Genomic DNA, 24,458 nt, shown 5'->3' with positions numbered 1-24,458 from the left:
CAAAATCGTCGCGTCCTATGTTGCTGTATGCATCGTCAGGTGATGAAATGTGCTTTACGAATATAGAAATATTGATAGAGATATAATATTGATATTGATATTATATATTGATATTGATCGAGAAAATTGATACAGTGAAAGAAATTGGAAAATTGTAATAGTTTCGTATTAAAACTTTATTCAATCTCCAAAACTAGATAACAACCAATGATTGATTACCATTACAATAAATAGCCAAATAAAAATTACTCTACGAATTATTATAAAATAAAGAGGCTTTGTAATATAAATTAGACAAGAGCTTGTATCTCATCGTGGTAGTGAACAGGATTTACGGCTGTGAACACGAAAGGACAATGAGCAACGCGACTTTGAACACCAAGGGAACCGCGCCGATTAAATGGTCGTTAATTGCTTGGCCGCTTAACGATTCGGCAGGGAAATGTAGTCGTGGGAAACGATCGTTGAAAGGTCAAAGGCAGTTTCCAGCTGAAAAGTCTGCTTGATAGCTGAGCCTGTTCTTCCTGTCTTTTCTTTCGGAGTTATCTTCTCTGAGCCAGTGGTAACGAGGATCGAGATAAGAACCGACGGAAGAATCGCAGTACTGTTCGTCCAAAATCAATTGCTCACTCGAGACTATTAACCGTAAGTTGGAACGAATTCGTAATTCGTTTTACTTTGTGAATTATTTTGGTTTCGTTTCCTCTCTTCAATCTTCTGCTCTTTCGTCTGCCATATCTCGACGACGGTTTTGATCGTCGATTGCACAGAATATTAAGAATTTGTCTGTATTTATGAGAAATTCAAGGGTGCGCGAACGCGTCGACCACGAAGAGATAAAACTTCGGAAAGGATCATTCTCAACGTTATTTACAACTCGATACGAATAAACAGTCTCCGGCCAATTGATTTTGTACGGAGTCCGATTTTTACGTTTAAACGAGAAACGTATTAACAAAGTGGGCAGAATCGATCCACGAATTAATAAACTTCTGAGTGAGAAAAAGGTGTTCGTCGATTAGCCGCAAGGTCAAAGAAATAACCGCGAAAGAAAAGAAATGGAAAATGAAATTTACTATAAAAGGGGAAGGATGTATTTCTGATGACGCGGAATGTCACAGGCAGCTTCAGGTTCGAACATCTATCGAACGAATGAAACGAGCGCGGCGCATTTTCTATAGTTGAGAATTCCCGATAGAAACGCTTTGAAGCTTTACAGAGCTGAAAGGGGAATTTCCGTGGGATCCGAACGAGGCTCGTGTAAACCGATCAGGCTTTTTAAGAGTGTTTCGAAGGTTAAATTCTTCGCAAAATCGTGCGTCGAACGTTTCGCTTTCACTCTCTTACGAATAACAGACGGCGGGACACGCGATCGCCAGGTTAAACCAGGGACGAGCGTGGCCTCGCGCGTTGAGTATGTATCTAAATCACAGCTCGTGCTACTAATTACTTCTAAACTCTTATATATCTCTCTCTCGATACTCTGATACTTACCGATTTCTACGTTACATCCGCTATAGTCTACTATATGTCTCTGTGTGTATACATATATATATATATATATAAAAAAAAGAAAAACAAAAGATGAGGGAAAAAAAGAGGTGAGAAAGAAAGTAGAAGAAGGAGGAGAATAAAAAGAAGAAGAAAAAGAATCTTCTCTGTAAAATATCTTCAACGTTAATATCTCGTAGCGGTAATTTAAATATCGATCATCGTGTACAATCATCGTCGACGTGGTCGTTTTCTTTTTTTTCTTTTCTCTCTCTCTCTCGTTTGAAACAGCAAACAAGTCGTTTTAGGAACAACAATTTCACCGAGTCGTTTCGCGTTGAACCACCGTCGATCGACGATTCGACTATAGCTCGTTTGAAATCAATTGATCGCTCAAGATCGTTTGGTAGACTTCCCCCCTCCCCACCACGTTACTTAAATCCTTCGACGTTCTCTGTTTCTCGCGTTTTCATACCTTTATTCGTCTCTCTTTTCCTCTTCGCTTTTTATACTTTTACATTTCCCGTCATTTTATTCCATTGTTTCTTTTAAGACACGTTAAACGACCTGGATCAATCGATATCGAACGAGGAATAATTAATTATGAGAATAAAAAAATAAAGGGCGATCTATGCTCGCCTGCTTAACCTAATCATCGTGAACTTATCGACCGGAGTAACACGCTTCGTAACGAGCATCACCAATGCGAGTTTCCAGGCGCGTGCGCTATTCACAGATCGTATTCGTTAGAAAAATCGAATGATACATGCAGAAATTTATATCGGCGATAGGAACGGCTATGGAAGTCGCCAGAAGCTTCATTCTCCAGCGGATAAATTCACGACACGCGATTCGCTCGCGATTCTAAGGACGGCATTCGATTAAGAAAACGTTGTTACGCGTGAGACAAGGGTACAGTGCCTGCAAGAGATATAGCGAGGTCGTAAAATGAAACGTTAGATTCGGTTAGACGGTGGTACCGACGCGTGTTTCTCAAAGGCAATTTCTATCATCGTTGTTAAATTTAACGACGTGTTATAAAACCTGAGCTTGCAGAATATAAATTCATCGATTACAAGAACCTCCATTGTTTTAAATTATCCTAGTCTTCTTCGATCATCGTTACTAGATCCAACGATATGATGACATCCTAGCTCGCAGAATATAAATTCGGAATAAGTTAATGCTTAAGAAACATAACGTGAAAATAAACAAACGTTCACACGTGTTAATTAGAAAAATCCGTATAACACAAGTTAAGCTTAGTTTCGATACATAATCTCGGCTATGAGATTTCATTTCAAGTTATATAGATCACTGTAGATGTAATCGTCTCTTTGAGAAAACAAATCTTTGAAAATATGCAGCAAAGGAAAAGTTGCTACTGACAACGACTTGACATCAGTCGACTCTAAATGAAGCTCTAGATCCTCTCTCAAAGTGTCCTCGAACAGTCTCTCAAAACGTCTCAAATTACTCGATTCTCGAAGTCCATAAACTTCTATTTCTTTGCAAATTTACGATATCGCTATATCTCTTCCAACGACCACACGCGATATCGGAAACGCCTAGAAAGGAAAGCGTTCGAGGGAGCGTTCCGCGGCGTGGCTCGCTGAAGCCCATGCGTTTTACGAGGATCAGCTACCAGCGGCTACCAGTTCGCTCTTTCTGGCGTAACTCATGAGCACCGCCGCGTGCAACTCGAATAAATATCCAGGATCGTTCTCCCAATCAGCAGGAAATTCTCTCTAAGACGAGATCGCGAGACGCCTGTCTAAAAATTAGTCCATGGACGTTGGCCGATCTCGCGATCCTTGGTCATGGTTCGCTCTGTGCCGGGGGTTCCGCGACCTGTCTGGTCGTAAATCATTCCCGCGCGGTCTCTCCAAGTGAACGAAGATCGTAATCGGAGAGTATGAAGAAACAGAGAGACAGAGAAACGAGGGTAAGGAAGAGCAAGAATTAAAGAGACAGAAAGAGAGATACGTAGAAGTGAATAGTAAATAGAGGAAGACTCGCACGGTGTATCCTTCGTTGACCATCACCGTCGTGCAAAATCCGCACCGTGCCACCGGGAATAGAGAATGGAGTAGCAACGATCGAACGCGTCCAACTGGACACTGGGAACCGGGTGTGGGCCGTCTGGTCCTCCCAATGCAACTAACTGGGTGGATTACAGGCGGTCCCCGCTGGATCGACAGACACTTGGTGCGGTTGACTCCTGTTTGTCACGCTGCTCGTCGTCGAGCTACTCGTTTCGCCGGATGGACTGGGATTCCCACTGTTTCCGCTGTTGCTGGTGCTACTGCCGGTCGCTTGCTGCTGGACACTGGGCTTCTGCGTCACGTGGGTCTGATAGTGCTTTGCCAAGTGCGCCTTCTGTCGGAAACTCTTGCCACATAAGGAACAGGCGAAAGGCTTCTCGCCGGTATGAGTTCTGATGTGAACGTTGACGCTGTATTTGTCCTTGAAGCCTTTGCTACAGATACTGCAATAGTGCAGCGAACGTTCCTTGCGTTGGACGCTGCCTGGAGAACCGCCGGAAGCGCCTTGCTGCGTTCCACTGGTGCTTCCACCGGTCTCTGAACCACTGCTGCCGTTGCTGGCTGCGTTCGAGTTGCTGCTGTTTCTGTTGGTACGTCGACAGTACTTTTTGGGAGCTTTAGTCGTGACCACTCTGGATGGAGTTATTTGAAGCTGGTTGGTGGACTGTTGTTGCTCCACTTCGGTTCGAGGAGTAGCTTGTTGCTGTAGAACATCCTGCTGAGCTGCTGTTACTACTGTAACCGTGCTAACTTGGCCCAAATCTGCGGGAAGAGTTATCGTTCCCAGACTCCCACTGGTTGGATCTAGCGTGTACATAACCGTTGTCGTCGCAGACACGTTGCAAACGGGCTCCAAACTGCAGTACGACTCTACCACTTCGTTGGCTATGCTCTTCAGCTTCTCGTAATCACCGGGACGATAGGTCGTTTGGTCTAACTGGGACAGCAACAGATCTTCATCGGTACAAGTGTGCATAGATTCATCTTGCTGTTGTTGCTGCGGCTGCTGTTGTTGAGGCTGTTGTTGCTGTTGCTGCGGTTGTTGGTCGGACACTATCTGCAACCCAGCGTTGCTCGTCACAGGCATGGATATAGTGGATCCTTGAGTAGACGGCGAGGAAGATGAAACTACTTGAGTCGGACCTGTGTACAATTTTCCTTGAAGAGCGCTTCTTAGAAGACTCTCCGCCGAGTCACCTGCTCCAACCGCGACAGCAGCTGCAGCTGCGGCCGCAGCTTCCTGCAGATTCTGATCAGAAAGCTTCCAATCGTTATTATTATCGCCTCCTGTGCAATTGCCACCACTGGATGATCCTCGGCCGCATAATTCCTTACTTTCGACAAATCCGCTGTCGTCTGTAGCATATTGGGAGGATGCAACAGAGAAACGATCTGGATGAAACCTGTCGTTGACTGTCCGCGACACTTCGGTCACGCTACCGGTCTGATCGTGTTCCTGCTCGGTAGACGCAGGTTCCATGCTCAGTATAGCGTCCAGGTCTAGATTGGGTCGCAGAGACCAAGAATCACTGGACGTGGGCGCTGGACTCTTGCAACAATCTAATGCATCCATAGAGTTGGCTTCGTTGTTCAACACGGTCAACGTGTAAATCGCGCCGTCCGTATTTTGTCTGTCGTTGGCTGAGCATCCTCGACCTACTCCTTGATGATGCTCGTTAGAACCTTGATGAACGCTCACGTTATCATTCCCGTGGCTCTGAGCATTAGCGTGGGCCGACCAGCAGTACTTGTTCAGGTCTTCCAAGAGTATATTACAGGTCTGCTCTTTGCTCTCATCCGTGCCCCAATAATCACAATCCGACTGATCCATCGGTGTTTGCTCGTTGCTCTGTTGAACGTTGCAGGCGCTATGATGCGTCCTCACGTGGTGATGGTGGTGATGGTGGCTGAGGGAGCCAGTAATCGTCGAGACTGGGGGTAGTGCTGTCAGAGTGTTGTTATTGGTTTCTTTGATGAACGGCGAGCTGTGTAATTCACGATTAGTTTCGTGTTCCTCGTGACCTTGCTGGAGGTAGCCGATGCTTCTGCAGGTGGTACGATGCAGGAAGCTTTCTTCGTCGGACACGCCGTCCGTGGAGGCACAATGCGGTGGCGGAGAGACGACGAAGTCGAAGAAATCGGTCTTTGGCAGATCTTCCCCACCCCCTCCTGGGGCGAATGCCTCCGTTAGATCCATGGAGTAGGTTTGGTACTTCGTCCTCGTGGTGATTTTTGTTTTTGGATCGGATTCCAGGTGGCCTTATTAGGCTGGCAGTCGCAGGTTTCAGGTGGTAGAAGGTGGATTTCAGTGATGGTAGCTGGCGTGTCTCCTTGCCCACCGCATCCTTGAGTTCGGGGAATCACCTGGAAAATAAAATTGAAATTTTGGTCAGTTGGTGGAATCCATTTGCCCTCTGTTGCAATACTTTGTCCAATATTTCTAGTATCTTCGGTATTTATTTTTTCATACGATAGAGCTTCGTTTATACGAATACCATTTATCAATCTATTTTTCATCTAAAGATAGCACCAAAATTTTTGAACGAAAATATGACACGTAGGGAGAGATATGCCATTTTTATGTAACAAGATATTAAAATACAATTTATCAACTGATCTAACCGAATAAATACAAATTAGACGAATAGTAGTGGAATTTTTCATAAAGAAAATTCATCGGGCTGTCGATTCGGTGCACCCAGAGATCGAATCCCATAAAATCGCGGGACAATGGCGCATACCGCGACGCCGTGTCCCAGATTTTCCGCGTTTTCTTAGGCGACGGGCCAGTGAAATAGGATCGGCACCAACGCGGGCATTAGGCCGAAGAGCTAGTGTTCTTTCGCATGTTCTAGGCGTGGGAACGCACCGTGGCCGTGTATAAATTCACCGTAGCGAAGCTAGCCGGCACGACGATCAACCGTACACTCTTGGAGACAGTGGGATAGAAACAGAGAGCACGATCGACGCAGATCGACTCCCTTGAATCTCTGAACGAAGGAGAAACCGTGCCTTAGACAGAGACGGAATAAGGATGGAGAAACTAGAAGATAGACAGGCATACACTGTGAAACAGAGAAGGGAGAACGTAAAGACCGGGGACGTTGCGCATGAATATTGTGTGTATAGCGAGATTCTAATAACCGGGTCTACAACCGTTTTATTTTCCTCTAATCGCGTGATAGTTTATTCGCCTCTTCTTAAAGGAGCATGAGATCGATCGTTATTATCGTATCACGGATTTTTATACGTCAAACGAGTATCGGTTTGGCAACTAAGTGATCGCGGATTTTGTCATTAGGTGGTATTGAGAAAATCCGCAATCACTTAATTGCCAACGCAATAGTTGGTGCAGCAACTTCAACGGAGACTCGTTTTATATATTGGAGATTCTAAATTCGATATTTTCCACGAAAATGATATCGGTGAATATCTTACGTTAGAAACCATCGATTACACGCGATATTTCTTTCATTGTTCGTAGCCGCAGTCGGAACGAGTATTCATAGAACTAGATATTCATGGCCCGATCGCTAGGATCAGCCTGTATAGGCGCTGCGCCGGTGGTACGAGGCATGAGCGGCATAGGCTTGCGCAACTTCTTTTCCGCGAGCTATCCTACAGCAACGCACCGTACCAAATTAATGCGGCAACAGTGCAGACGCGAGTCGCGCGGCTAAATGCCAGCCACGGCGTATAACAATTGATCGAGGGCCGCTCGCCACCCGGATGTCCGAGGACGGAACGGTCGATCCGCGTTGCGAAACCGAGGCCTGCAATCGCGATACATCATCCGCGTTCACGGAGAAGCGATCGCGCGGCAGCTTTGTAGATCCAAGTGGATCTTAGCGATCTTTATCGATCGACTCTAGAGCCCGTTATTTTTAGGCAAATCGGAGATCAACCTGTATATCGTTACGAAGATTTTCAGTATTCGCGTGTTACCTTCCGAAGGTTTTACAAATTCTTAAACGTCTTCGAGTTTCGAAACAGAAATATAATTTACACGAGAGATGGAGATACAAATTTCTACGGTCAGAATCGCTTATCTGTACGTCTGCTTATGCAAAACGTAATTAGACATTTGATCTGCTCTGAAACGTGCTTGAAGAAGATAATTTATATATATAAAAAAAAACGTATAGTAAAAAAAAAAAGAACGAAGAAAAAGAATGAAAGAAAGAAAAGAAGATAATGGAACAGATCGAATGAAATTGTTCGTTTCATCGATTCGCTTTTATCCTGTCGTCACTGCTGCTATCGCCACGACGAATTTTATCCCGTTACCGCAGATGGCGAAAGTGGATCTTTATCTATGATCACGTACGTGAGTACATGCTTACGCCGCAGCAGAACATTGGGGGTTGGTAACGATCGATCGATTCCGAAGTAGATCGATAGCCGGATATCGCTAAGAGCATTACACTTTCTCCGTCGGTCCAAGGGTCTCCGTTATTTTCGGTACAACGTACGGTCCTACAGAAAATGAACTTGCCGAATCGCTGCTATCATTAATCCTCGCGAGTATCTAACGAACGATCTGCCTTGTCGAAATTGCCAACGCTCTTTTTCGGGATGTGATGTCATTTTTGCTCCGCGCGAGTATATCGTGCACGAAACACGATGTATCATTTTGATTAATGCTCTACAACGTTCTGCTTTGCGTAACGATAACTTAGGCGAGAGATAAATAACAGCAGGCAAAGTTTTCGGGAAGGAAAACACGGACTTGTTCCATTTTCGATGTACGTAGAAAGGGACGAATCGAGGAGTTGAAATACTATCGAGTTGGCAACTAAGTGATTGCGGATTTTGCCATTAGATGGTAATGATAAAATCCGCAATCACTTAGTTGCCAATCCAATAAATTTGATATTACGTTGGCTGATAAAAGCGTTTGGACGCTTAGAAAAGTTCACGATATATACCGGGTGATTTAAGCAACTGTAACAAACATGGTCATGTGCGTTATAAAGTTATTATGTCATATTTCCAAGGAAGTATTTTACGATTATTCGTTGCCTGATGTACGTACGAGTCTGGTAATCGATAGAAAATTCTAATCAGACGTATGTTACAAGGTTCTTCGAGGCATTTCTCGACTTCCTATATACGGAACTTTATTATTAGCGATTTTGCGAGATTGCATCGAGGATAAAAAGCGCGTCTAGTGAAATACCAGTGAATAAACACATCCTTGTCCATCACTCAGCTTTATTTTTGTCTATGGAAAATGATTATTCTTGGAAATGTATTTTCATCCCCTTCGAGATATTCGAAATATTCGTCGTCGCGATGTTTACAAAATATCGAGCTTCTTATTAGGTTGTCCGAAAAGTGTCTTTCTTTCGCAAACGTGTTTTTTACAACAATGCACCTTCGTACAAACGGGAAACCAAGTTTGTGAAACATCGCGGTGTTTATCTCAATAGAATAAAATAGATCGCACGTAATTCGACAAAATAATGTAACAAAAAAAACGTTGTCTATTATTTTCTCATAAAACGAAAGAAACTTTTCGGACAACCTAATACATAAGTCTTAATAATTACATCTCTGGTTTCCAATAAAACCTGTTTGATTTGTCAGCTATTTTTAACAAACTCGTGTCACTGGACCTGACATTTTCACCTTTTTCCAATGGAATATTTTCTTCGTATTTTACGTCGTATCAAAATTCTTCTATTTAATCGTAAAATGAAAATAGAATGAAAAAGTCGATGAAAGTGTACTTGTCGTGTGAAACATCGGTAAGAAGCGTAATTCGACAATTTGGGTTGTGACATAGATTCGTGTTTCCTTTCGTTGCAAACATCTCGTAGGCTATCGTAATCGAAATCGTATTTACAATTACACATCGAATGTATCACAAGTTCAGCACAATGCGTACTATGGTCGTATTGCCGGTGATCTATCACAGGCAACAGTATATAATCGTCAAGTGTCTCCGCTTCATTAATTCGAGCCAGAGGAATGTCAGCGTAATGATCGTCATATTGCACGATCAAACTCTCACTGTCTTTCATGCGCTTATTATCACCGTGCATTTATTACTCAACGTGTTTTGTATTTCATCTAGTACGCGGTGGCATCAATCTTGCTTTACTACAACGTAATTAAAATTCCACCGCTACACGGATGAAGCAACCACGGTGATTGAAAACGCAGTAATAACCGAAAACGAAAAAGGAAGAACGAAAAAGAAAAAGAAGAAGAAAAGAAGATACAACGACGTTAACCCGTTACGCTGATCTTATTGTATTCGTGCGTGGAATTGGAGAAAAAAGAATCGCACGCCGTTAGATTAGTGTACCGATAATTTGTATACATCAGACGATGGCATTTAGTAAAGATATTTATGGTGCGATACATTCCTCATGAGATACGGAATAGTTTCGTGGAATGAATCAAGATTACGACAGGAAGTATCTGTAATGGTCGTAAATGTGAACAGATCGGAGCGATTAGGTGTACGGTAGCGGACAAAAGAAAGTTTTAAATTGTAGCGGCTAATTTACCTGTCTATGTGCGCATATTAGTAACTCGCGTATTAGATAGATTTATCATCGTGTTGTGATACGAAAGACAAAAGTCCGACCATCGAATAAGATACAAAAATAAAGGGAATCTTTAAATAAAAGAGATATAACAGGGTGGTTGGTAACTGGTGGTACAAACGGAAAGGGGGTGATTCTACGCGAAAAAAGAAGTCGAAAATATAGAATAAAAGTTTTTCGTTTGGGGCTTTGTTTTCGAGAAAATCGACTTTGAATTTTCGCTCGGTACGCGCGCACTTTATCGCGTCTCGTTATAACGGATCTCACTGTAGATCGTTGTCTCGATTGACGTTATTTTTTTAAATTTTTAAATTTTTAAATTTTTAAATTTTCGAATTTTTAAATTTTCAAATTTTTAAATTTTCAAATTTTCAAATTTTTAAATTTTTAAATTTTCAAATTTTTAAATTTTTAAATTTTTAAATTTTCAAATTTTCAAATTTTTAAATTTTTAAATTTTTAAATTTTTATTCTATATCTTCGGCTTCTTTTTTCGCGTAGAATCACCCCCTTTCCGCTTGTACCACCAGTTACCAACCACCCTGTATATTTATAGAGATAAAAATATTTATAGAGAAAAAAGGAAGGTTCGGTAAACCGATCAAATCGCCAGCTATTTCTACTTTGTTAACTATCGTCTAATTACTTATTCCATTTCAACAATTTGCTCGCAAAACTCGAAAGAAGAAAAAGCAAAGTACGGCAAACCGAGAAACAGGAAGCGGCGTTTTCGATCGATCGGCAAGAAAAGCGAAAACAGGTGTCGCTGCGTGTACAAAAAGACCGCGAATTCGCGGAACCGGCGATGCTTATGGCTTCTCGTTATTCGATTTCGTCGTCCGTTTCTCCGTCCGAGATTTTTTGCATCGTGAAATCGTTGCGAGACCACGCCGAGAGATTCACGATTCGATCATGCCCGGCTCGCCTCGGGCCGATCGTACCGAATGATCGTTGCTGAAACTTTAGGGTCGTTCCACCTCCGCTTTCCTATCGTCGCCCACGGAACTAGATCGCATTGCGCAAAACGACGCCTGGAAAAACCAGTCTTCCACGTTGTGTCCGTTGCGAGCGTCCCGTGACTTTGCGTTTATCTGCATTCCTCCGTACTTTATATCTTTTCGTACGGACGTTTGAATAAATTTCGTGTCTTCGACGAGTACTTGTAGGTAGGCGCGTGCATACTTCTGGAAAGCGCAGAACTGCGTATACAAAGGACGCGGTAAATTACAGAAATATAGCGAACAGAAAGGTTGCTGGATGCTGCAATTAGAAAATGTCTAAACTCAATTTATCAAAGTAGGCTCAGTGATCGACGTTTACACGCTAGTAGTATGACAAGAACAGCTTATAAAACGTTGGCTATTCAACTTGCAACGAGGCAATCGCGCGATTGTTTCACGTGGAAAATATCAATGAATATCATTCGTCGATCGTAGTAGGGTTCATAGCGTAGAAAAGTTTGCTCGTTCGCAGCGCTGCGACGCAAAAAGCAAAAGAATAATTCAAACTATCCTTGACATTTAGCTGAGTTACCGAGTTACCGGCAGGCCAATCTTCCGTTTGCCTGTTGCCGCAATAAGCAACGCTCGTTCGTGAAAGATCGCTGGTATTACATTTTTGTTCGCCTCGAGCCCCTGCAATTTAACCACCCTTGTGCGATTTTCGTGATACCAACTACAGAAATAAGTTCTTTCCTTTTTACGAATACGTAGAATCGCCAGATATTCGAATCGAAACTATCGCGTACGCGAACGCGTTTGTTCGAACTTATCGAAAAACTTATCGAGGTTCTGTCAATTTCAGCGAAGTTATATATACAGACAGTAAAAATATCGTGGAATTTTCTAATCGATCGATGGAACGGTTTTCGCGGATCGTAATTGCAATCCGATCATGAGTCAGCTTAACCTTAAATCGCTTCACTCTCGAACAACTTTAGCGGATCTGCTTTTCCTATTCAAGCTGGTTAACGGTATCGTCGGTTGGCCGGCGACCTCTCGAGTTGAGAAATTTTTACGCTCCTATGAGATCATCTGGATGTTCACGAACTTTCCTCACGCGCGTCGTTATACATCTGCTTTCTCGCTACTTGTATCAAAATCGTCAAATCGTTTTCATCAACCTGCTAATTCGTTTAGCACCGTGCCACAGACTTGTTCGCGAGTAACTTCATTTCAAAATTGTTAAACTTCTGTGAATCTTCGCGGTACGTTTCCTTGCACGTTACTCTTGTTTATCCCATTTACTATTTAATTTTTGCGTGAAAATATACAGGGTGGTTGGTAACTGGTGGTACAAGCGGAAAGGGGGTGATTAAAAATTTGAAAATTTAAAAATTTGAAAATTTGAAAATTTAAAAATTTAAAAATTTAAAAATTTGAAAATTTGAAAATTTAAAAATTTGAAAATTTAAAAATTTAAAAATTTGAAAATTTGAAAATTTGAAAATTTAAAAATTTAAAAATTTAAAAATTTAAAAATTTGAAAATTTGAAAATTTGAAAATTTAAAAATTTAAAAATTTAAAAATTTGAAAATTTAAAAATTTGAAAATTTAAAAATTTAAAAATTTAAAAATTTAAAAATTTAAAAATTTGTAAATTTAAAAATTTGAAAATTTGAAAATTTGAAAATTTGAAAATTTAAAAATTTGAAAATTTAAAAATTTAAAAATTTGAAAATTTAAAAATTTGAAAATTTAAAAATTTAAAAATTTAAAAATTTGAAAATTTAAAAATTTTGGAAAATAACGTCAATCGAGACAACGATCTACAGTGAGATCCGTTATAACGAGACGCGATAAAGTGCACGCGTACCCAGCGGAAATTCAAAGTCGATTTTCTCGAAAACAAAGCCTCAAACGAAAAATTATTATTCTATATTTTCGACTTCTTTTTTCGCGTAGAATCACCCCCTTCCGCTTGTACCACCAGTTACCAATCACCCTGTATAATCGTAACATGCCAACGAAATGTAATGGCAACAGTGGTATAGGCGCTTCGTACTACGTTAAACAATCTCGCAACGTGTTCGAACGTGTATCATCAGCATCGTCTGCGAGAAGAAACGCATGGAAAGATAATCGGTTGGAAACGTACGGGCAAAAATATCTTCGCACGATCTCGCGGCACGTCATCCGTCGAAACGAGATCGAGGTGAAACGGGCCCGAAAGAAACGGCCGGTCGAAAATTGAGTCGACCTGTCGAGGCACGCGTAAAGTGTCGAAAAAAGGAGGAGCGGACGAGGATGACGGGCGAGTAATGGGGTCAGACTGGCCGAGGATTTCGTGTATCCAGCCGGATATCGAGCTCGCGAGCTCGCCAATTATCCGAGTACGTTTTCGACAGGGGCTGGCTGCTACGTGAAGAGATAATTCAACGGGCCAAGTATCCGGCCACCGTCGATTTCATTTCCGTCGAAAACATCACGGAAACCACGCCAGCCACAACGATCACAACCGGATCACACCGTTGAAATTAGCAGGTTTCGGCGTTCCAGGGCGACGTGATCTCAATTTCGCGATCGATCCGGATACGTTTACGACAAATGACGGTTGTAGGACTCGTTTTCCAAATTATTGCGACTTCTGCCAGAGGATTAAGCGCTTGTTTATGGGATTTTTGGTGCGCCACGTCCGCGTTAGGTGTTGGTTGGCCACACGATTTACGACGCGATCGTAAGACCAAGCTGTACGAGTGAGTTTTAAGATGATGATTTCTGCGTACGTTAATGTGTCCGGTCGGTGCTCGAGTTGCCGCGAATTTTTCTCCACCTGTTCAAGGGCTGTGTATTCGTGGAAGTGATTTTGAGAAATGCTAACCGAGAGGCGAATATTTGTAAAAACGTAAGATGGGATAATGAGAGTGTGGGCTGGCCATCTCGCTGAAATAAACAAGGAATCGCACGAAACGCATAACATAATTTATTATACGATGCAAGGTAATTTACTTATATTAACATATTCCGTGAGGTGTCGGTAATTCATCACGGTTGTCAGAAACGATATCTATAACACGCGAGACAGATCAAATTTCGCGATACCGTATTAAATTAAAATAAAAGCGTGGAAAATATATGGCAAACCGTAAACTTGTTTTCGCAATTTTAACATCGCGGTATAATTTTTCGGCCCGATTTTAATCTTCCATCGAACATTTTTCATTTTCGTGTAGCAATTCTGAGATGTATTAAAAATTTCTGCTATCGGTATATCGGCGCCTTCATCATCGATATGGTCTTATACAAGTATACTTTGTAACAAGGTAATTGCGTTCAAACTGATATCAAATTATTTAATGCAACGCAATTCGTTTAATATCCAGATATCCAATTAAATTTCTCCGGATATAAATTAATAATATAATAACGCTATTACGTGCATATATTGTACACACTGGAACGTTATTAGGTTACCTTGTTATCTTACGTTACGTTCGTTATTGTTTTAATGTAATTTGTCGACCTAGTTTGAAAATTTTGTCTCGGTGTGTACGTTCGAAAGAAAAAGCACGATATCCAGGTACAATTGGAGTGTGTAACCAGTTTATAAAAGAAAGAGTCACTCGTGTCATGTTCACAGACGGTGAAATGGCCTTGAGCTAGCAATCCACTTTAGACAAAGAATAATAACGTACCTGGTTGACCTATAGTATAAGTCAAGGAAATCTCTCGTGATACTCCGCGAGGCCACTTTTTGTACAAACGAACTTGTTCATTGATATTGAAACAAATTTCCAATATACCTTCTCTATCTACTATGGAAATCGATAGTCTCCTTCCAATAGGTTTATCCTCTCTGGAAACGTTGTTCACATAATTGCGAATATTCTGCCGTTACAAAAATTGGAAAAGGCTTTCGATCGACGATAAATTGGAACTGTACTTGAGGATCCACGAAAACAAGTCGTTTCGATAAGCTATTTTATTCACACGTGTAATATTACAAAAAGAGATTAACAAGCTTATTCGGGAACAAGTCGAGCCAGTTTAATCAAGAACCACTATATAATTGACACCTGAAGAGAAGTTATTAAAAGCGTACTTATTTACGAAATCATTACCTTATCCAAGATCTTTGGATTCCTTAATGCTCAATATTTCGTCGTTTAAGTAGATGGTATGAAAGTAAAATAAATAAAAGGGAAAAGTATCATGACCGGCCATGATGAACACGCTGCATTAAATACGCACTAATGGACAAAAGAAATTCTAAGAGGTGAAAACAGTACAGAAAATAGCGTAACTTTACTAAACGAATTTATACTTGATGAGATCATTAAATAGATATTATATTCCAAAATAGAGACAACCTGTTTTGAGTGGCCGTCCGTTTATGGCACGGAATTACCTGTCCTCCCCGAGCTGTAAACCTAAGGACTTGTAGCGGCACATGAGTTAGAGGACAATTCAAATCGTGCTGTTGTTTTGCCTCGGGACATTGACACAGCCTTGATGCATGAAACGTAATGATAAATAAACTCCGGGCAAAACAATGTCGCCGCTACATGCAACCATCGAACGAAGACGAATTCAAATTTTCCGACTCTCCCCCGGACGCGAGCGACAGTATCTACAGTATATACCGAGTATCTACGAATTAGATTGTCCGAGTTATTATCCGGGTTATAGTTATCGAGTTATCTACGAGCGATCATACGCTATCGTTGCGAATACATTGAACTTTCGACGGTATTTGTACTTATATTTATTTAGTTTATTCCAAATATATTTGACGGGTTGCAACAGTAATCTCTCGCTCTTGGTATTCTGTATCATCGATCCTTAACCAATCCTCTACAGACTCAAAGGTCAGGAAAAACCCCGGTTGGGAAGGCAGGACGGACGGACGAGAGCCAACGGTTGGGGAAGAGAATCAGCAACATACTAAGACAGTTCATCGTACCGTGCGGATGAAATACTCCACTCTCAACAAGATCTTACTACCACCGTGTTCGTAACATCACACTTTACTTTTATACAACATGTGCAAATACAGTGCTAGATTATTCTAACACTCGATCTATCAAACCTCCTCCACCTTGAGCGCTAATTCATTCGAGGTACGCGATATCGACCGATCGGTTTGACCTGACCGGTTGTTCTTTAGTCGAGAATTGGCGACACAACCGTTAGGAACATGGGAAACGACGTTTATAGTGTTAGGTTTAAAACCGTTCACCATCCTAATTTTCGTATGAGAAAGCAACGATCTCTCGTATCCTATTTATTATTCCGCCGGTGACAGTCTTTTAAAAATAGCTGATGAATGGTTGGAAATTTAAAAGAAAGGTAATATTAATCTACATATTAAATCTACAACTATTTCCTCCATAAAGAAGCAAAAATATGGCCGACATTTTTTCTCTATAATCTTTGATTAGAATAATACGAAAGAAAAACCTACTTCGTCCCACGATATCGGGCTAGCAACATCCTCTGCTCTAAAGGAATCGCCGAATATGACTCATATCTCTTCAATTGGAATAATCAGCGATCCTTTTCATTCTCTAATGCCTTCGATAATCCCGATATCTTGGATTATTCCTGTAAACCACGCGACATTAATCTTATTACAACGAGACGCAATTCCGACGCGAGAACGAACATATCCGAGCGAGCCTTTTACAAAATACCCGAACATTCATCTCGATCTTGCATCTCGATCGTCGAAGCCCGATCCGATCATTGTTTCCCTCGAAGTCGATCGTGTCTCGATTTTTTCTTTTTTTCAATTTTTTTTTTTCAAACGATTCTCGCATAAGGCCTAAGATTAGACACACTAATTGTGTTCCACGACCGTCCTATTATCTCTCGCCTTGAAGTATTATTACACAAGATCTATTTCTCACCTTCTGGCAACGATACGATCAGCGAAACAGTCAGTTGATTTTATCCAGTGCCGCGAAAGAAGCACAGAAGGTACGTTCGCTGAATATGGTTTATTGCTGATAGTTCATGCGGAACCCACTTTCTTAACCTTCGTACCTTTCCAATCCATTATAACCGCGCGATGAATAGCATTATTGATTGAATTGAATCTTTCAATTATTACGCCGCTCGCAGATACGCGCGATTCGATCGAGGATTCGCCGCTGGAGAACGCGATACTCGAGTTCGATGACCATCGCTTACATCTCTTACGGTTTATCGAGTACGTTCCTGCAGTATTTCGAAGATGGTGTTCATCTGATGCTAGAAGAAACCATGTACGTTCGACTTTTTAACACTTTGAATGCCACGTTGGTCATATACGACCGGCCACGGTTTCTCCTGTGACGCCATGGTGGTCATTGGAGACCGGAGCGCTTGAACTTCTTACAATTGTAAAAATTCAATGAAAATTGACAGTTAGGGAATTTTCAATATAACCGATAAACAGAAGATGCTTTGAAATAAAAAGTGCCCCATTGAACGATTAAACATTTTTATTAGAACATCGATAAAAAAAAATGAGAACAAATCTTGCATCTAACGGTGCACTGTGTTTGCGTTCATATCTTTGAGGGGTAATCTACGAATATTATTATAAACACAGCTTAGAACATAATCGTAAATGCTGCTTTATAATCGTATAATTGAAGTTACAAGTGTGAACATACCTTGCTATTATGTATAGAACGAGCAAATACCGTTTACTAATATCTTCTACACGTTACAACAATATATTCCGCACGTTTTGCTTACAAAGAAATGACGAACGCGAATGGTTTGTTGAAATAAACGAAGCCTCGTTACAATATGTCGCTATCGACTGTTACCAAGGCGCCACGGTGGTCACCCGTGACCACCAATGAGATAAACGGTGCATTGTGGAAGAATGTCGTCTTACGTCGTCAATTTATTATTATTTTGCCATTATGTGCTTTGAATAATAAAAATACTCCCGTGGCGTGCTGAGCGAAACGTGTGATTTCGGCGTGGCAGTCAAAGTGTTTTTAACGAACCATGGAAACCGTCGATTTGTTTCTAACTCGTATATGGATCATCATGATGAGAGTTTATTTGCTAGCTTGTAGTTCACGTACTGGTTATCAGACCGCGCGTGTTTATGCAGATTCGTGTGTTCGCGATTAGACCGGAAATTTGCATTTTTATGGACGCGGCAAAAGAAATAGGAATGGAATAGGCAGAGATTCGTTTCGCCTGTTAAAGATTATAACGAGTGGTTCGCTTTGAATATTTTTTAGGATCTCGTATATAGCGCGCATCCTGTCCATTTTTGCATCTCTAAATCTCACGTAAATGTGTTATGTCGTCCGAAAAGTTTCTTTCGTTTTATAAGGAAATAATGGATGCACAATATTTTTCGTTTTACATTATTTTGTCGAATTACTAATCCATTCTGTTCTATCAAAGTAAAGATCACAAGGATCGACAGATTAGGTTTCATGTTTGTATAAACATGCGTCGTTGTGAAAGACGTGTCAATAAAAGAAAGACACTTTTCGGACAACTTAATATAAAAATCTCTAGCTCAGATATATAGAACTGTTATCTGTGAAGACGTTTGGAAAGTTTGGTATACGGTAAACCACTGATTGTCAGTGAAAAATTGAGTCAATTAATCGGAAACGTTAAGTCACAGAAGCGAATGACCGTTTATGAAAATTGTCTTTGAAGTAAATCCAGTGAATTTCTCCGATAGCAAACGTAGGAGAGTCACCGCAGATATAAAAAATGAAACAAGGTGTCGAGTTCGATACGAGACTTGGCAATTCTTTCCAACGACGTGTATCATAGTATCTAGCCATCAGAAGTACACGAGGCTGTTTCCTCGGTGTTTCCACATGCAGCTGATGCAGTCGTTAAAACTTTCCTTTCAACGCGTTCCGCCGTGAGTTATAACGCCGACGAATAATGCGTTCTTGAAGAAGACTTTCAAGGTGCCTCGTGTTTCTTCGCAAATTAAGAGATACGCTTAATATCCTTGCAACGAGCCAGGTGATGAACAGCTGGCTTCATGGTATTCTGAATATCGCGCTACGAAACCTCGCTATTGCGCTTTAAACGCTTCTCTTTCGCTCACGATCACCGTGTATCGTACAAAAATGTTCGTGTTAATTTCTCCTGCCGCTAATTATACAAAATAATTATACGAAATAAATTCATCTCGCAGTTCCACCTGTTCTTAGCAAATTGCTAGATCACGGAACGCAAACAAGCGTCCAAATATTAGTGTAACGCGAAGATAAGAAATATTTTTCTTCGCGATCTACACCGCGATGAAACGTTTATTGTTAGAAAGAAATTACGTTTAATTATTCTCCGCGGTAAACAATTGCTTTCTTCGTAGCATAACCAAACGCGATAATTAAACCATCCTTTTTTACACAAACAAGCGAATATAACGTAACTGTAGACGGATAAAAAAGACTAGTTCAACACCCTGTTTGAACGGAGGCATCGATTTGAAAAACAGCGTGGCCGGCATGACCTGATAATTGTTGCATCGCTAGAGAGCAGATAATTTCTCTCGCTCGGCAAAGCATAGCCGTGACAAACGCGCCGATCGCGACAAAACGCTTTAAAGGATATAGAGCGTTCCGCGAGCCGCGCATTCTTTCCATGATCTTTCTAACGGTCGTTTAGAAACGCGGCTCGCTCGCAAAAATCCTTTTACACGCGTCGGTTGTCTGTCGCCGCCGGCTCTCTCGTTGGGTCTTCTAATTGCAAGCAGCCCCAAGGAACCGATTTTTTGTCCCTTCTCTGTTGCTACGCTTCTCTTTCCCCGGTTTCCACGAGAGACCACGACTACCTCGAAGTTTGTTGCACAGTTCTTGTTGCTTTCTTGCCGATGGCTAAGGCTACTTACCGTTACATTTTCGTCCGCTTCGGATTCTTTTATTAGACTCGTTTGCTTCGGACGGCTCTCGGTTCTAAGCCTGAGTCACCCTGTATTGTGTTTTATCACAATTCATGAGAAACAGCTTAGACTTTCTTATTAAACTCTAACGAGTAATAAAAGTGAAAGACGATTACTTGTTCCTGTTGGTCGTTCTCGCAGGGCGCGATATCATCCGATCTCGATGTAACGTCGAAGCTCGGTGAATCTGGCCGATGATTCTAACTCGTTTCGCGATGTCGTTCCGATCGCGTGTCACGTGTCGCGGTTAAGAGTAATCGCAGTAGGTTCACGGAGGGGATTGCGCGTCTTCTCTCGTCGAGTTTGCACAGAAATTAATACACGAGCCGAGCGTGATCGTGGAAAGTTGCTTTACGAGAGTGAACGTTTGAGTTTGAAGGACGACGATACTCGGCGAATACTAAAGGTGAGAGGAAGAAAAGTACAAGTTGGCGAACAGATGACCGTATAATATGCATATTATGTAAAGTTGAAAGAAACGGCACATTTGTTTGGAACATCTTGAACAGAACATTCTGCTACTACATCGATATCGTCTGACGTTTTCTACTGTCTGCTTGTATCTTCCTTCCTTTTCTTTTCTATAAAAAAAGCAATAATAGCCGATTAGAGAATTATATAATACAAATAATCGCTTTATTAGTTCCTTATGACGTACCGATCATCTGCAACTTGGACAGACGGCAGGTGTAATGACAGTGACGTGCATGACGTGTTAAATGTCTCACGATGTAAATGTTTGCACTTGAGAGCACGCTGCAGCGTAAAATGCCAAAACGTTTACTTTTCTCTCGACACGGAACAGGTTGAATACCATACGAGGAAGCGTGTCCGCAAAAACGTCAAACAGTCCGTAAACGCGGCACGAGCTCACCAGCTCTAATTTATCGCTACAAGGTAGCGTTATGTCGCACGTTCCAAACGCGTTGCCTGCAGCGCAGGTCAAAGGACTTCGGAACAAGGTGAAATCGAAGTCGCTGGTGAAACATACACGGAACGCCTTTCTCATCCTTTCAGCGTGCTGTACACGCTTGTACCGTCGCGCTTATTCTCCTCGGAACTCGTCTGCTTTCAAAAGCTTGCGTATACGGCCGAGCATTCAGTCTCGCTGCAGGCGGATTTCGATTCTGTTTCCGGTTTCTTTAAACAATCCGCTGACTTTTCCCGAGAAATATTAACAAGTTCGTGTTAATGGCTTTCGTTTCTCGGTTTTGCGCTTTTATACGTGAAACGGATGCTTCTCGTGGATTTTTGCAACGAGTTTCGAGACGGAAAACGCGAAGGGTTAACGTTAAGATCGTCGGAGGATCTTTCATTTCTCATAGACACTTTACAGATCTGGAATAATCCATTGAAAAATTTGTCTGTCAGTTCGGATAAGTTCGTCGATGTCGATAAATCGATGCCGCAAATATGTCGAAAGTTTGTTTCCTCTTTATGTCAGAGAAACGTAAAAATCGATCATAACGATATCTCGATTGCGAAAATGGTGACGAGAGAACGAGCTGAATCGATTGGCGTTTATTTCGTTCGTGCCTCTGTTCGCGTTGCGCTGGCCAAGTTACGCGGATTTTTATTCGCCATAATAACGCGTTTGCACGTCTGCGACTTTAACTCGATTCGTCGTGATTTCTCAAATATCGTCGTTGGCTGCTCTGCTGCTTGTATTTTTCCGCTAGATTTTTATTTCTTTTTGTTCTCGAGAAATGCTTGTTCCGCGGTTTTTCTATATCGTCGATGGTCGATTCGGTAGTCCATGGTAAGAAGTTTGAACGGTCATGGTCGAATTGTTCATCAAGGTCATCGTCATCGTCATCGTCATCGCCCAGCATTCGAAGCGGTGGTTTTGTGGAAATTTCGTATCACGCGTTTTTAACCTGTTTTCGATCGTATTATACTTTTTGCCATTCTAATCGCGAATTACCACTTTGCGATTACAAAAACATCGTTTGAGCGTGGCTGTCCTTTTACGTTGACTGTTTCCTACGAACTTCTTCTTACTTTGAAATACTAAAAGCTTGGAATTATTTTATCAAGCGTGCGATCGCACGAGTACGTGTCTCGAGAAAGAAACTCGAGTATCGCGTAACCCCTCTCATGAAAAATCATCGTCCAGTCGTGTAAGTACTTTCTACCGATCGTAAATAATACACACGCCGCCATATTAGGATTAATCGAACGTAGTCGCGTGTTTTTACCAACCGAATCGATTTCCGCTAACACACGGATTGCCGTACTATCCACACGGAATTCCACGGATTCCCAAGAATCTCTTGATCCTTCCTGAAGGTCCTTTTGTAGAGCGACACCCGGATGATGTTCCTCGAAGTCGATTAAACAGCAACTTCAACTTTCTACTCGCTCGAGGGACAAAAGCTACGCAGCACCGTATCATTTCGGTTTCCTTTATCTCAAGCGATCATCGAGATCGCATGAATTACGTTACCTTATAGATCGTTCGTCTATATCGTTGGTCTTGTCTCGCCACTTTTTCACCTCATCTCTGTTTGTCGCCTCTCTGTTTCTTTTTCATCTTGGCCGACGTTTAAGGATTTTATCGCTTCATTCGCACCGCGCGAGTTTCCGCGACAAGAAAAAACGACAACACGGTGTTTGACACAGTGGAAATAAATCGTCTGTCACCGTACGAAAGCGTCACACGCTCAGAACCAGTAACAGGGTAGACAAAACATCCTACATGCCGCAGCCATCGAAACACAATTATCGCTTCATTCGCACCGCGCGATTTTCCGGGACAAAAGAAAAAAAAAAGAACACGGTGTTCGACACAGTGGAAATAAATCGTCTTCGACCGTACGAAAGCGTCACACGCTCAGAACCAGTAACAGGGTAGACAAAACATCCTGCATGCCGCAGCCATCGAAACACTAAGCAGATAGTAACGGAATAGGCGAATCTGATATAAACCCGACGATAACCACTTCGCACAGGGACCATAACCTCGGTATAAGAACCTTCGGAAATCGGCACTCAACACCTTTCTTGTTATAACACTCTGAACCGTCACTCTGTTGGATTCGTACAATAAATTTGACTACCATATGTAAAGTTCAATTCTTTAGCTTATTTGCGAAAGGTTTAAACTGCGACGCGAGGAGATCACCGGTGATCTGTCAATTTCGTGTTTTCTTGTCTCCTACGTGACAAAAGCGAAGTTATTCGATCATATACAGGTAGAGTCTTGTCGAAAATGACAACGTGAGTTCACGCTCGCCATCTGTATGCAGATGCGCTAGTTACGATAAATAGTAACTAGGAGATAGTTCTAGATATAATCGATAGATTTAATCGATAGGTTTAAGATATTCTTTTGTTTTTATCCCTAGTCCATGTAAGAAGTGCAATAAAGGTTTTTCGGCTCAGAACGGCGCGATAGATTTATCCAAAGAATAAAATAATAGCTAGATAGTGATCCTACCTTTAAATATAGAAATAACGAGTCTCGTGCCAACGTTAACGAAAATTTCGAAGCTTGTGCGACACGTACGATAAATATTCCTATAAATTGTCTACATTCTCGCAATTTGATTATATGTATAAAGTTTCCCATGAATCACTGCTGATGTTAAAAATAGCCTGTGTTTACCAGATTCGGGATAGATGTCGATCGCAGGAAAAAAATTACGTAATCAATCAAGTTTTCTTTCTTTATGAACAAACAAAATTTCAATTGCAGGTACTTAAGAACCAGAAATTTGAATAACAATGCCAAGCTATTCCCTTCTTCTTTCTTCCCTCTCGAACCTCGAAACCTCAAACCTAAAAAAAAAGCCATCGTATATCTACGCATATATCGTCATCTTTTCATTTATGCCGACGTTCAAAACAACCTTTGTCCGAGCGTCCTCCGTTTTGACACACTTCCTTCCACGATAATTCTCGCGGTAAACAAAAACGTTGCAATTCTTTTTTCTCTCTCCCTCGGTTTTCTCTCATCGCGAGACGCCTTTCGGAATCGTTCGCCGTCTCTCCCTCTCTGTGGCTATTATTTTCTCGTAGCTGGCGTTCAAGGTATTCCGATTGCACGAAAAAAAAAGAAAAAAGAAAAGAAAAAGGAACTCTCACGGCATATTCCGAACGATCCTGACGGATCTGACTTTGAAATCGCGACGGCGTGTCAATGTCAACGGTGTCTAGCTGCTGGCAGTCAGTGTCAGTGACGCAACGATGCCTGCAAAGGCCAGCCTGTTAATTACGTGTAAACCTTCCCCGGGAATAGCAGTCGATTGTTGATAAACAACGGATGCACGATACATTGTATGAGATTTCTCTTTTCCGCGATTCCTTCCAATCCGTACAGATGATTGCGAGGATGCGTTTCTTGCTGATGCAACCGCGGCCGCGTGTAGTCTAATATTCGTATTGTTGAAGAGTGAGCGGCGTTGGTTAATTTTCAAGCAAGGTTTATCACAGTCGCGTGATTTCCTTGTTATTTTTATTTTTTTATTTCGTTCCACATTTTTACACGGATTTTTGTCGCGC

At 41.6% G+C, this 24,458-nt stretch overlaps 1 protein-coding gene across 5 annotated transcripts in view; it reads right to left on the bottom strand.

Annotated features, from left to right (window-relative positions):
- Positions 1-763: 763 nt before the first annotated feature.
- The window catches only part of LOC138179446 (protein sister of odd and bowel), a 258,803-nt gene continuing 235,108 nt past the window's right edge, over positions 764-24,458 (bottom strand). For 4 of the 5 annotated variants that reach the window (XM_069112247.1, XM_069112248.1, XM_069112249.1 and 1 more), the window contains one exon: positions 764-5,900. In XM_069112247.1, the coding sequence (XP_068968348.1) occupies positions 3,652-5,733 (2,082 nt within the window). In that variant the 5' untranslated portion in view covers positions 5,734-5,900 and the 3' untranslated portion in view covers positions 764-3,651. Of the gene's footprint in view, positions 5,901-19,904; positions 19,978-24,458 lie in introns of those variants that run through there. The other variant, XM_069112250.1, reaches the window with a different exon arrangement.

This window comes from Bombus flavifrons, chromosome 4, assembly GCF_040668555.2.
Source record: "Bombus flavifrons isolate JBK064 chromosome 4, iyBomFlav1_principal, whole genome shotgun sequence".
In the NCBI taxonomy this organism is placed as follows: Eukaryota; Metazoa; Arthropoda; class Insecta; order Hymenoptera; family Apidae; genus Bombus; species Bombus flavifrons.
The sequence above is the reverse complement of the archived record's forward strand: the minus strand, read 5'-3'. Positions and strand labels throughout refer to the sequence as shown.